Source organism: Notamacropus eugenii, chromosome 1, assembly GCF_028372415.1.
Source record: "Notamacropus eugenii isolate mMacEug1 chromosome 1, mMacEug1.pri_v2, whole genome shotgun sequence".
Taxonomy (NCBI): Eukaryota; Metazoa; Chordata; class Mammalia; order Diprotodontia; family Macropodidae; genus Notamacropus; species Notamacropus eugenii.
This window is the reverse complement of record NC_092872.1, coordinates 465,914,346-465,928,386: the sequence shown is the minus strand read 5'-3', so window position 1 is coordinate 465,928,386 and position 14,041 is coordinate 465,914,346. Positions and strand designations below refer to the sequence as shown.

At 42.8% G+C, this 14,041-nt stretch overlaps 1 protein-coding gene across 3 annotated transcripts in view; it reads right to left on the bottom strand.

The window, feature by feature from the left end:
- The window catches only part of NOD2 (nucleotide binding oligomerization domain containing 2), a 43,173-nt gene extending 30,040 nt beyond the window's left edge, over positions 1–13,133 (bottom strand). Inside the window, exons 1-2 of one of the 3 annotated variants that reach the window (XM_072632184.1) lie at positions 12,890–13,133; positions 2,984–3,450 (exon numbers count right to left, since the gene is read on the bottom strand). In XM_072632184.1, the coding sequence (XP_072488285.1) occupies positions 2,984–3,442 (459 nt within the window). In that variant the 5' untranslated portion in view covers positions 3,443–3,450; positions 12,890–13,133. Of the gene's footprint in view, positions 1–2,983; positions 3,451–12,611; positions 12,707–12,889 lie in introns of those variants that run through there. The other 2 variants (XM_072632183.1, XM_072632185.1) reach the window with 2 other exon arrangements.
- Positions 13,134–14,041: the final 908 nt, after the last annotated feature.

Sequence of the window (14,041 nt, the reverse complement as noted above, 5' to 3'; positions counted from 1 at the left end):
AAGCTCCTGTTTCCTAATAGCCTGTTTATACCCAAGTGAGTAACTTTAGTGAAAAAAGCCTTAAGGGAACCTATATTTCCTCACTGTAGTTTCGCTTCCTGTAACATACATTTCGTATCACTCCCTTGACGTTGGTCAGTCCTCCTTGTGCATGGCATATCAACCAAGGGATATGGCTGGTTCAAGGAAAATGAAAGAGCCCATTTTGACAGATTTGGGAGATAAACTATCTGCATTTCCAGAACCTCTTACCTTTCTCTGCTATCACCTCTAATATATTCCAAAGACACTGCACTGATATTAAGTCAGACAGAAAACTAGAGAAAGATGTCTACAAAATGGGAATATTTGCTTTTGAAGATCTAAGCCTATATTGTTCACTCAAGTCCCTTGATGAATCCTGGCCCTGCTACCCAGGTTACCCTTAGTCAAGTAAGTCACTGAGAGGTTATCTCTGAACTTCACTATCCTCATCTGGAAGATATGATGTCTGCATTCCCTTCCAGTCTTAAATCCTGGGATCCCACAATCCTATCATCTGACCCTATCCTATTGTTGCTCAGATATTTTGGTAATGCCTGAACCTTCAGAACCCCTTTTGGGGTTGTCTTGGCAAAGATACTGACTTGGTTTGCCATTTTCTTCTCCAGCTCATTTTACAGATGAGGAAACTGAGGCAAACAGGGTTAAGTGACTTGTCCAGGGTCACAGAGCTAGTAAGTGTCTGAGGCTAGATTTGAACTCAGGCCCTCCTGACTCTAGGCCCAGCACTCTATCCACTGCTCCACCTAACTGACCCTATCCCACCTGTTATCAAATCATATAATCTGAAATTAGAAGGGACAGCAGAGATCATCCATTCATACCTATTCTACCCACTCTATTGATTAGGAAACCAAGGCAGAGATATGTGCTAATTTGGCCAAAGTCACCTATATCAAGCATGGGCCTTCTGCTCCTTCCAGGGACATCACCTCCTCCTCCATGGCTGCTTCCTTCCATTCCATCTCCATGCTTGCGCTCATGCTCTTCCTTCTGCCAGAAATTTCTTCCTGTCTTCTCTCTCCCTAGACTCCTGCCACCCTTCAAGGCCCAGTTCAAGTGTCAACCTCCTCCATAATACTTTCCATGACAACCCAAGCCTGATCTCTTCAATCTCTGAATTGCCATAGGTCTTAGATTCTGGGCTATAGAAATCCATGTTCTTGATCACATGCTTCTGTGTCCTGGTCTCTGGTTGTTTCATGGGGCTATTAGTACCTTACAGGCAAGGACTATGGCATCTGATTCAGTATCCCCTCAGTGCTAGAAATATAGTAGGTATTCAATAAATACTCATGGGCTTACCAGAACTTGACTTAATTAAAATGGAATAAATGACATTTGCTGGGCAAACATACACATACCTCTAGTCAGTTTTAAAACAATTAGGAAGACAGATATTTGGTATAGTTGATAAAGAGCTGGGCCCTAAACGATGAAAACCTGGGTTCAAGACCTACCTCAGACACATATTGGCCATGTGACTCTGAACAAGTCACTTAACTTCTCAGTGCCCTAGGCACCTTTCTAATACTCTAAGTTCCTAAGAAGGTACCAATTTGCATTGCTAGAGGTCATTCCTTCACATGGGAATTCTCTTTACTACAGAAATCACAGGTCCTTCAGTGCCTAGTCTTCTGCTCAAATTTTTATCAGTTATCAAAAAGATCAATCCAATCTATTCCAATCTTAAGCAATCTAATCTAACATGGATTTTTTAAAGCACATATTACCTGCAAGGCACTGGGCTTGGCATGAGGGGTACAAAGTCTAAACGAAAAACCAATAGTAGGATAAAGAGCCAGAATGAACTTTCAAAGTCATCTAGTTCAGCCCTTCAAATGAGGAAACTGAGGTGTATAGAGGGGATAGGATTTGCCTAGTGTCACACAGATTACAAGTGGCCATAATTCACACCCAGGTTCTTCTGACTTCAAAATTAGGGATGATTTCCTCACATACCTTGATGCCATGGGTTGTGCCCATGAAGGCTGTTTGTGAATGAGTGGTCTGAGCCCAAGAAGCCTAGGTTCTCATACCAACTCTGCGATAAACACATAGGCTTCAGCCAGGTCATTCATCCTCACCAAGATCTGATTTTCCTATCTATAAATGGAGTAATGCTGGTTTTTACAAGGTTATTAAAAGGACATTGATTTTACAGGATCCAAGCTCTAGATCAGGAAGAGACGGACAAGGTCATTCAGTACAACCCACTCATGTTATACACAAGGAAATGGAGACCAAGGAATTTTGAATGACTTGTCCAAGGTTACACAGGTACTGATCAACAGAGGTGGATTTGAACTCAGGTCCTTTGAGCCTAGAGCCAGTGGTCTTTCTCCTGTGCTGTTGTTGGTCAGTAGTCTTCAGCCTTGTCAGACCCTTTAGACCCCATTTAGGGTTTTCTTGGCAAAGATACTGGAGTGGTTTGCCAGAACCTTCTCCAGCTCATTTGACAGATGAGGAAAGTGAGGCAAACAGGATTAAGTGATTTGCCCAGGGTTACACAGTTAATAAGTGTCTGAGGCCGGATCAGAACTATGAAAGATGAGTCTTCCTGACCCCAGACCTGGTGCTCTATCTGCTGCACCACCTAGCTGTAGCATACTATAAAAGTGCTTTGGGCAAAAGTTGTGCAAAGTAGCAAACAAATGCACTATATAAGTGTATAATAACAATGCTGTAAGTTTGCCTGAGGTCACATAAGTATTATTTTATTTATCTGTAAAATGAAGGGATTGGGCTAGCAGACTCTAATATCCCTCCCAGCTCTAAATCTGTAGTCCTGTGATATTCCTCCTATGGCGTTATATTAACAATTTTAATAGATAATTTTATTCAGGTCCTGTGACCCTCATTGGTTTGCAGGGATGATTATGTGTACAACATTTTCTGATGGTTAAAAATCTCACGATTTTTTTCTCATTCAAGTTCTTACCCGCTGAGATGATGTAAATATGGGCAGCCTGATTTCATCACATTCATACTTGGTGATGAAACCATGTTCGAGTAAGAGGTTTAAAATGCCTTCCACATGGCCATAGATTTTCCTGACGATCACCGGTCTATGTCTCTGCAGGTCCTGGGCTGGACAGGACAAGTTCTGGCTCCACTGGCTTGCTGGTTCTGCTTGCTCATCTGTTCCCTCTGCCTTCTGTACTGCAGCAAAGAGCAACTCATAGCTTTGCCCGCCCTTATTCCAGACAATATCCAAGAGGCGTCGAGCCAAAGCGGACAGGGGCTGCCCAGGGAGGCTTACACTCTCATAATCCTCCCATGTAAGCACATCCCAAGACAGCAGATAGTCCAAGATACTTTCAAAGTTCTCCAATGACCTTAAGGCCAGCCGGCACACCAACTGGCTCCGCTGAGCCTGGAAAAATTCTTGTGTGCACATTTCTCATCCTAGGGAGGAAAGAGAAATAAATACTGAGTGTTTCTGAAAAAGTCAGGCTGAGAACAGTCAAAATTAACCTAAAGTTCAGGAGATAAAATGCTGCTGCATGAAGAACTAGAGAATCATAACATCACAGAACATTAGAACTGAGGTCCCCCTGGTTCAGTGTGCTCATTTTATGAATGAGGCAACAGATTCAGAAAGGGGAAGTAGCTAAATCAAAAGCCACACAGTCAGCTGGTAGAAGAGTCAGGATGATAACCCACACCTCCCGATTCCCAATAAATCATCTAATTTAGGTTTCAGGAGCCCTAGAAGTAAATATTTTGCCATCATATGAATCATTTTTCTCTGTGGTCAATCTCTCTGGATCATTCTATAGTGGATGGGAGGAGGTGACTTCCTTTCAGCTAACTGGGTACAACTCTAGGGAACCAGGCTACTGGGGGATGTTTCCAGAGTCTCTGGCCCCTGATTCTCCATCTTGTCCTCTTGGAGAGACCCAATTCCTGGAGATTCTTGCATTCGATTCAATTCAACAAGCATTTTTTAAATACCTTCCATTAGGCACAGAAAAACAATCACTACCCTTGAGAATCCCACATTTACACACCAAAGCAGGACATGTCAGTTTCAAACTTGTAGATACCTGATGATGGAGCAGTAGTAGAAGATGTTGGTGCTGTTTACATACTCTCAGCATCTTCTTCCCCTCTCTATTCCTCACCTCTCCCCGCCACAACACACACACACACACACACAACACACACTTTCTCTCTATCTCTCTGTCTCCCTGTCTCTGTCTCTCTGTCTCTCTCTCTCTGTCTCTCTGTCTCTGTCTCTGTCTCTCTCTCTCTCTCTCTGTCTCTCTCTCCCCTCATCTCTCTATGTTCTGCCATTTTGCAATCTACCTAACCTAAAGTTAGCTGAGAGGAAATGTGGAACTGAGGGTCAATCTGAGTGGCAGGAAGGCCTGGATTTGAAGTCTGTTTCTAACATATACTAACTGTAGGACCATGGACAAGTCATTGAAACTTTTAATGTCCCCAGAAACTTCTTGAAGACTGCCCATCTGCATTGGCAGATGATATCATACCACAAGTCTCCAGGAAATCACACAATCTAGACCAAAAGATGTCAGCTTCAAGGCTTGTACCTGACAAAATCACAAGGTATATCAGATCTAGTACCTATTTTATTCTGGTTAATAGGTAATAGAGGAGTGAGGAGGGGTGGGGGCGGAAATGGGGAATGCTGTTTTGGAGAAAAGATTAAAGTCTTATTCTCAAACTAGCAAAGGAAATTTCACAAAATGGTATAAGAGGTTTATTACTTATACTCAAGAATCCAAACAAAGAGTTGACATGTTGCCAACTACAACAGTGAAAATATTCTCAGGCCAGAGATGAAACAAGAAACAGATCATAAGTTCTGTGGAGGTAGGGGATATGTTTTGTTCACCTTTGCATCCTTTACTGAATCAGCACAGAGCCCTACACTTGATGTTTATACAACACATGAACAAATGAATCTTCAGTCTCATCTCCAATTCAAATTAGGGTAGGAAAAGACTTCTTGCTTCCTCCTTTGGAGCAATTAAGAGAAACAGCTATGCTGATTTTGGCTTTGTGCCCCATAGGAGGGGCAGTTGGCTTGGAACACTCTGGGAGCTTGTACATACAAAAGCCAAGCAAAACTGAAAGCAGAAAACCCTCAAAAATCCTCAATCCTAGAAGAGTAAACCAAATTTTCTATAATCAGAATTAGCCATATAGAGAAACTGAGGCAGAGAAGCTACACCATTTGTCCAGGGAGTATCAGTATGTCCATCCCAGAGACAAACTGAAAGTCAATGATTGGAATTCTCTTTTTTCCTATATAAATCAGGAGAATGTCATAGGATTTAAGTTGAAAAGGATCAGACCACTGAGCCCAATCCTCTTATTTTACAGATGGGGAAACTGAGGCTCAGAGAGAAGAAATAATTTGCTCCAGGTCACATAAACCGTGAGTAGCAGAGAAATAATTTTGACCCATTTCTTTTAACTTTACTACCAGTACAGCTGCTATAGGAACATAAGCTCTTAGAACTGAGCATGCTGGTTCTCAAGACCTTGTTTCACCTTCTGCCCTTCTTTCTCTAAGGTTCCTTTTTGGTCTGAGGCCTCTGCTGCCCAACCTCCTCAGATACCACTTAGCCCTAGTTTTACAACTGAGCCATGATGGATCAACAAAGAAGAGATCTGCCTCAGGGAGACATATTATGAGATATGTTCTCTTGGGAAGCAGGCTTGGCTCCCACAATACATCCAACTTAAAAGGGGCAAGGTTCAGAAACAGATGGAGGAACAGATCCATCCCCACCCTATGGCAAGAAAAAAACAGAAATCTCTTGCATAAAACTTTCCGAGAATAATTTCATGCAGGTTTCTCTGTTTAATCTTCTTCATTCTAAAACCTACAACTGCCTCCCTGCTCCATCTCCCTACCCCTCTATGTGTTGTCTTTCCCTGGTAACTCTTCTCAAGTGTCAGGCTGGGCATCACTCAGTTCAGGAAGCACAATTGGAGCTCCCAGGCTTCCTCTTTAAGGATGAATTACACAAAAACACTAAGAATCCCCTGGCACATCCGCTTTCAGACCCAATTGCAAAGCCTAGCCCTGGCTCCCCACTGCTATGCACCTGAGAGAGCAAATTGAGGAGGGGAATGAGTAGAGGAAGTTGGAGTAAGCTGCATATCTTTTCCTGAAGCACACACACACACACACACACACACACACACACACACACACACACACACATACACACACGCGCGCGCACGCACGCACACGCACACATGCACTAACAGCACTATATGTTAGTGATGGTGGAGGGTGACAATGGAGATGAGATAGAGCCCAGACAGGAAGGTGAGTAGAAATGGTAAAAGGGAATAGGAGGCTTTGTCTAACGGAGTTTAAACTGGACCAACTACAAAGCATCACTGACAAGTCTCTCCCTAATCCCTTCAGCTGTTATCTCTCCCACCTGAAGTACAGTCTCTTTCTTTTAGAAAAAACTTTAGGTTTGAACTTCTTTTAAAATTATAATGGAATATACATCAAAAATACAGCAGCACTTTTTGTGGGTAGCAAAAAAAATATCAAACAAAATAAGTAGATTTTAGAGGTAGAAATTTAGAGAAAACAAACTGTGGTAGAGGAAGGTGAACGTAAAGAATTCAGAGAACCATGGGAAGGTTTACATGAACCAACGTAGGGTACACTAAGTAGAACCAAGGAAACAATATATACAATATCTATAATAATAGAAATGGGGAAAAAACCCTGAGAAAGTCAGCCCTGGAGAAGAGGTGGGAAAACATACCTCTCTCCTGTCTTTGCAGAGATGGGAGACAATGAAGTTATACTATGGTAAGGAACCGGTTCAGTTTTTGTTGCTGTTGTGGTTTCAAGGGATGATTCATTGGGGCACATGGAAAGAATATACATATTCTGAATATAATTAGAAGTGAATATATTTTTAATATATAAATAAAGTATTTAATAAAGACAAAAGAGGTTAATAAAAATACAAAATAAAAGAACAAGGTCATGGAAGCATAGAACTATATGGGAATCACAGAACCACAGAATGAACCTTATCTGGTCAAAAATTCTCATGTGACAGATGGGGAAACTGAGGCATAGAGCTGGGAGTTGACTTGCCAGGGGTCACACAGCTGGTTGATGGCAGAAGCAGAAGTATCACAGAGTCACCGATTTACAATTAGAAAGGACTTCAGAATCCAACTCACTCATTTTCAAGATGAGGAAATTGAAGCCTAAAGAGTTTGAATGACTTACCCAAGGTCATATAGATAACAAGCATCAGAGAGAGGATTCAAATTCATATCCTATGACTCCAGAGGCTGTGTTCTTTCCATTGTACCATGAGAAGAACTTAGGCTTCCCAACTCCTCACTAGTGCTGCTTTCCTTGTACCAGGCTGCCAGCCCATACTACATCATAAGATAATAAAAAGCATCTTAGAGATCATCTAATCCAAATTCCTTATTTAAGAGAAGAAATTGAGGGTCAAAGAAAAAAGACTTATCCAAGGTCAAAAGATAAGCAGTAAAGTCAGGTTTGAAATTCAGGTTTTCTGACTCCAAATCGAGTTTTCCTCCTACTGTAGCACATTGTCTCTGTCCCTATCCCTCTCTGTCTCTGTGTCTGTGTGTGTGTGTGTGTGTGTGTCTCTCTCTCTCTCTTTCTCTTTTTCTCTCTCACTTCTTCTAGTAAGTACTTTCTTCCTCTTAAGGAAACTCTTCCTCTGTCAGTATTAATACTCTAGATTATACTAGTATACTCCACAGCAGGCAGAAGGTAGCAGGGTAGGCAGACAGGTAAGTAGATTTGTAGAAGGTATTCTAAAGTGATTTACAGTCACCAAGGAGTGAAATGAAATAAAAAACAACAAAGAACTTGAATATTGATCCTTGTACTATAGTGTCATTACACTGAATTCAGGAAAAGAGCCCAGGAATGAGCCAGCACACTCTCACAGATATTACCCCATCCCAGACCCTGACATCCAAGGCAAAAGGAATAAAAACAGAAAATTCTAGGCCATTTTCATGCACATTCTGAGTTATCGCTTACCTAGTATTCCAGACACATCAGATAGGCAGAGACAAATAGATACATACAAGATTCACAGAGGTACAAACGTGTGACAAGCACACCAAGATGCAGAGACATACTAAGAAATGTAGACATAGACAGGAGAGATCCTCACAAGAAATGTACCAGACACACATAGAAAACATATACTGAAAAGTGACATAGGGGATAAACATTATTTCACTTTTCAAAGCCCATTGCAGGATGTAAGGGCACATTAAGGTCACACCCTTCAGAATGAGACCACACCTCTCTAGACTCAGTCACAAGGTAGCCACATGTCCCATGTAAGAAGTGGTCAGGCTGGTTCCATGAGACATGAGCCCTGTCTTCTAGCAATGGGGAAGTCCCACTGCCTCTCCAGCACCAGTCCTAGAACTTTAGATCTGAAACAAACATTTAGAGGCGAGTTCATCCAGCCTCCCATTGTCCATTAAAGCTGTATCTGACCTGTCCTAAAACCTGGCTTATTCCAGTCCCTCATGACAGGGTCAGGAAGTTCTTAAGAGTGCTGAACTTGGAGTCAGAAAGATGTGAGTTCAAACATGACTTCAGATACTTAGAAGCTGTTACTCCAGGGAAAGTTAATGTCTCTGTTAAGTTTTCTCAAGCAGCTGAACTCATCAGCATCTAAAGTCTCTTCTGGCTCTAAATCTTATGATCCTAAGATTCTTTCATTGATCTTTGATTTCCTCTGCTGCAATTAAAGTTCATTTCTCCGTGATGAAAAAAATAGACATGGTTATTCATATTCACTGTAAAAGCCCTTCACAAATTTGAAGACACTGCCCCTAGTACTACCCTCCCCTTACCCACTTGCCATGCAGTACCACTCTGACCTTCTCCTGACTAAATCCTCTCTTTGTTTTTATCTTGTTTTATTAGCTTATTTTTCCTTTGAATCACAGGAGAATGAGCATGCCCCAGAGATGAAGAAACAAAATTTTTTAATTCAGTTTCAATTCAAAATCAGCACATGAAATTCAAAAGGAAGAGCCATAAGGAGTCAGTTCCTTGAAGAATAAACTGCAGAATCCACTCTAGCAATTGACATTTTGCATGACATCAATTTCGGTAACATCCAGGTATGTCTGATTTTTTTCCCTATGGTGTGGGCCCAGTGATTTGCATTTCTGATTCTCCACAGTTTGCAAATACTTTCTTTAGAACACATGCCAAAGGAAGCTAAACCTTAAACTAGATTCTCTGGGAAACTCTCTCATTCTCATCATGTCTGGACCTGGCTGATGACAATCTTCGCTCTTAACCAGAAACTCCTAGGAGGAAGAAAAACAAAACTGACTGGCTAAGAAATCCAAATGAGGTGAAGAGGAAAAACATCTAGGGCAAGGGTGGGGACCCTGTGGCCTTGAGGCCACATGTGGCCTTCTAGGTCCATAGGTACAGCTTTTTGACTGAGTCCAAGTTTTACAGAACAAATACTGGGAATTTGTTCTGTGAAGTTTGGGTCAGTCATAGGGTTACACTTTTTTTTTTAAGGGCAGCTTTTTGACTGAGTCGAAGTTTTACAGAACAAATCCTGAGGATTAGGGTCTCACTTGAGGATGTAGAGGGCCACACATGGCCTCAAAGTCTCAGGTTCCCCACTCTTGATCTAGGGGATGGCCAAAACCCCCAATAATATCCCCATCAAGCCCCAGTCATTTTCAAATATGCCTCAAGTCTGTGGCTATGTGGTCCTTAAGGACTACAGGAGGATTAACTAGAAAGTAAGGCTAACACTTATCTCCACTCTACTCTGAGGCCTACTCAGAATAGGTATCATTCAGTCTTAATAATGAAGTATGCTAGACCAGATGCTATAAAGAACTATTCAAATAAGACCCCACCTTATCCTTCTAATAAAAGAATTTGTTCTGTAAAACTTGGACTCGGTCAAAGGGCCTGACTTGAGGACCTAGAGGGTCACATGAGGCCTCAAGGCCACAGGTTCACCACCTCTGCCCTAGAGAATCTTGTTACAAGTGGACCAACTATGGTCTTCAATCATCCCTCCCTCTACTACATTTCTAGGTGGATCCACCTCTCATTGGATGGTGAAGGTGAATCCATTTCAAATAATGGGTTGGGGACAGAGGCCAGAGGGCAAGTCCTAAGCTCCTAGCAGTTCAGGGATCTGAAAACTGCCCTCACTCCTACAACCCCCTCTGCCAAACACAAAACATGTCCAGGTGTATGCCCTTATTCCATAAATGTATTTATTTATTTATTCCATAAATACCTTAAAAATCATTTCCCCTCTCTGGGCTCCATTTTTCTCTTCCTTAAAAGGCCAGGTTTAAACTAGATGATCTCTAAGTTCTCCACCACCATTATTTCCTCTGAGTTCTCATGTCACCTTTCTACAGATGCCCAGTCCCTGAAGATGAGGAAAGACAGTTAACAATATCTCAGGTTGCATTATTATAAGTACGGTGTCTAGAACAATCAAACAAGGATTTATTAAGCTCCTGCTCTTTGCCTGGCACTGGGATAAGTTCGAGAATAGAAATACAAAATTTCAAGATAGTTCCTGCCCTGAAGTCAAGCCAACAGCCATTTATTAAATGATTACTATGTGCCAGACACTATGATAATAAACACCAGAAATACAAAAAAGACAAGAACAGTCCCTGCTCCCAAGCTGCTCATATTCTAATGAAGAAAATGACATACAAATGACTTATGTACAGGAATGACATGTTCAGAGCCACGCTTTAGGAATGTTACTTTGGCAGTGGTGTGGAGAATGTACTGGAGAGGTGATGGAGGCCCTAAACTACAGTGGTTGTGACATGAGAAAGGGGTATGTTCTAGAGATGCTAAAGAGGATACATGTGTATTATTGTGTCCAGTCTCGGCAATACAGTGTTAGGAACACTGAAAAATCTGAACACCTCCCTAGAACAATGACAAAGATGATGAAAGAACATGAAATTTTGTCATAGGAATGACAGCTGAAGGAACTGGGCCTGTTTAGAGTAAAGCAGAGAAAACCACATCCCAAGCTTCAGATATCTGATGCTGTACTATAGAAGGGGGATTAGACTTATTCTATGTGACTCAAGAGAGGTAGATTTGGACAGCTTTCAGTTCATTATAAAAAATAATTTCTCAAACAATGAAAACTGTCAAGAAGAATGGGCTGTCTCAAAAAGGAGGACATTCCCTATCTCTAAACATCTTCCAACAGAGGCTGCAAGAGCCACTGGTCAGAGATGCTGCTGAGGTACTTGCTGTCCTGGATAAGAATCGAATAAATGACTTCTAAGGTTTTATTCTACAATTCTGCCTATCTGCAGATGATAACCTATGAAGTAAACGATCTCCAGCAATCCTTGCCAAACAGAGCAAAAGAACGGTGGAAGAGAAATATCCAAGAGGTCTGAGCAGAAAGAATTTGATTATGAAAGTATTCAAAGGACCAAATGATCCTTTCTTTCCCCCTTTGCACAGGAGATATAGGTATTGCTCACTGAAATCCAGAGCAGGTTGAAGCTCAAGGGCATCACAGATAATGTCTTGCCTGTAATCTTCAAATAGCTGCTGTATCTCCATTGGCGGGGAAGAACTCCTTTGGAGCACCTACAACTTCCTGCCAACTCCATCAATTTTGGGGGGAAGAAATGTTCTTCCCAGTATGGAGGGTCATTCCTTGGCTCCAGCCTGGTGGAAGGGATCTGGGTGATCCGGGAAAGATTAGATCATTCCTGGAGCCCTAACTCCCATTTGGCAGCTAGGTGGCACAGCTGATAGAGTGCTGGGTCTGGAGTCAGGAAGACGAGTTCATATTCGAGCTGTGTGCGACTGTGGGCAAGTCCCTTAACTCTATTTTCCTCTATTTCCTCAGCTGTAAGAAGAGCTGAAGAAGGAAATGAAAAGCTCCCAAAAGGAGTCAAGAGCCGGACAAGACTGAAGCAAGGCACAACAACCCAGCTTCCACATTGGAGCACTTCTGGGCTAGGAGCAAAGGGGCTCCTCGCAAGCTTCTTCCCTAGGAAAATTCCCTCCCCCGCTTCACCCCACACACCTCGGGAAACGCCTATTCTTTTTGTAAGAAGGAGTTGTTTCATTTTTTGCATTTGTATCCCCAGGGCCTAGCTCACAGTCTAGCGCACAGAAGCCACTTAAATCCTGGTTGATTGATTAATCCAATCGCTTTTCACACCTCTGTAGTGCTGCGAAGTTCTGCCCTAGGCAGAAGTACGATGCAAGCCCGGGTGGAACCTGGATTTCTCGCAGATGTTCCTCACACTCCCAGTCCCTTCCACAGGCCGAACTGTCCCAGCCCATTAAGGCAGCCACAACCTACAGTGTGGCGGGGAGGAGCCGGGGGTCCAGGTTCCCAAGACTGCTACGTGTCCCTCCCACCCTGAGCCGCACAGGGTCGTGCAGAAAAGGGAGATCCGAAGTGAGCGGGGCGGAGTGCGGAGAGGTGGTCTTCCTACCCCAGACCCAGAACTGACAGTTCCCCCAGAGCCCTCCACCCGCAGCGACCACGCACCTGCCGGATTGCCAGACTGACTCCGCCTGCTGCCGTCTGCCTCCAGCTACCCGTGCTCTGAGAACTGAGCTCCGGCTGCTCCAGCTCGGACCTATCCCAGCTCCCTCCCCGCCCCCCCCCCCCCCCCCCCCCAAAACCTCCCCTCCACCCCAGCTCCTAGAGGCCAGTGGATTCAGGCTGGGAACTTCCCCGCCCCGGCGGCTTCCTGCCTGAGAACTAGGCACCCCCACCCATGCTTACGCATTGGCATTCAGACCCAGCCCTTCCCAGAATGGTACCTAGGACGCGGTCGGGGCCAGAGACGAGCTACAGTTTCGTCTGTGTTTTGTAACTAGAGTTTTCAGAGTCCATGGAAGACGTGCGATGGCCGTTCAGCCCAAGTCCTCATGGCCCCAGACAGGACACCGTATTCTGAATTCACAGTAAATAGAGCTGAAGTCGTCTGGTTTGGAGAGAATTCCAAGAGGGAAATTCAGTTCAGGGTAGCCCGACATGGGACATGGGACAAGTCACTTAAACTTCCGGACCTCAGCTCTTAGGAACATAGATTTAGCTGGGACCTCAGAGGTCATCTAGTCCAACCCTCTCATTTTGCAACTAAAGAAAGTGAAACCTGGAAAAAAATGAATCTGTCCATGGTCATAAAGGCAATCTGCAATACTCTGATTGCAAAACCAACTTCGTTTCTGCTCCTGTTGATTTCTTTGCTTGTAAAAAGGGAGAGGGAAGTTGGTTTCGGTGATTTTGCTCAGTTCAGACTTTACCACACTTGTTCAGTTCAGGACACTGTGTCTTTGACACAGTAGGGGTAGAAGTATGGTAGCTGCCTTTATTTTCATTATAGAGCATTTGGCAAAAGCTCATCAAGATCGAAAACTAATCACCTTGTGTTTGATAGGTTTTCTAAATGCTGGAAGAGTTTTTTGGAAGTGATGAGTTTTGAATTTTACAGTTCACAAAGTATTTTAAACAGATATCTCTATAAACAACTCAATGAGCTATTTTGTTCAGAGATAATTAAATAATACAAAATAACCGTTGCTCCAAAAGGCTTACAGTTACTATTTATTCAACTGAATATTGGTGACTTAGTTGAAGGTATATTTATCATCACTGAAACCTGGACTTCTCACAAAAACTCCTTTTGTCAGCTCATACACTATGGTATTTATTTCTCTATTAGAATTATGCTTAGGTAATATATGAGTTTCATTCATCAAATATTTATTGAGGCTTGTTACATGCTAGGTGCTGAAAATGGTTTTTTAAATCTTGGCCAAAAATAAATAAATCTATAGTGGACTTTATGACAGCATGGTAATCAAAAGTAGTATCTTTCTTCCTAAGAATTGCCAAGTCATTATGGCCCATCTCTGCCACTCACTAGTCATTACTTAGCTCTTTGATCCCAGCAAGTTAATCCCCCCCTC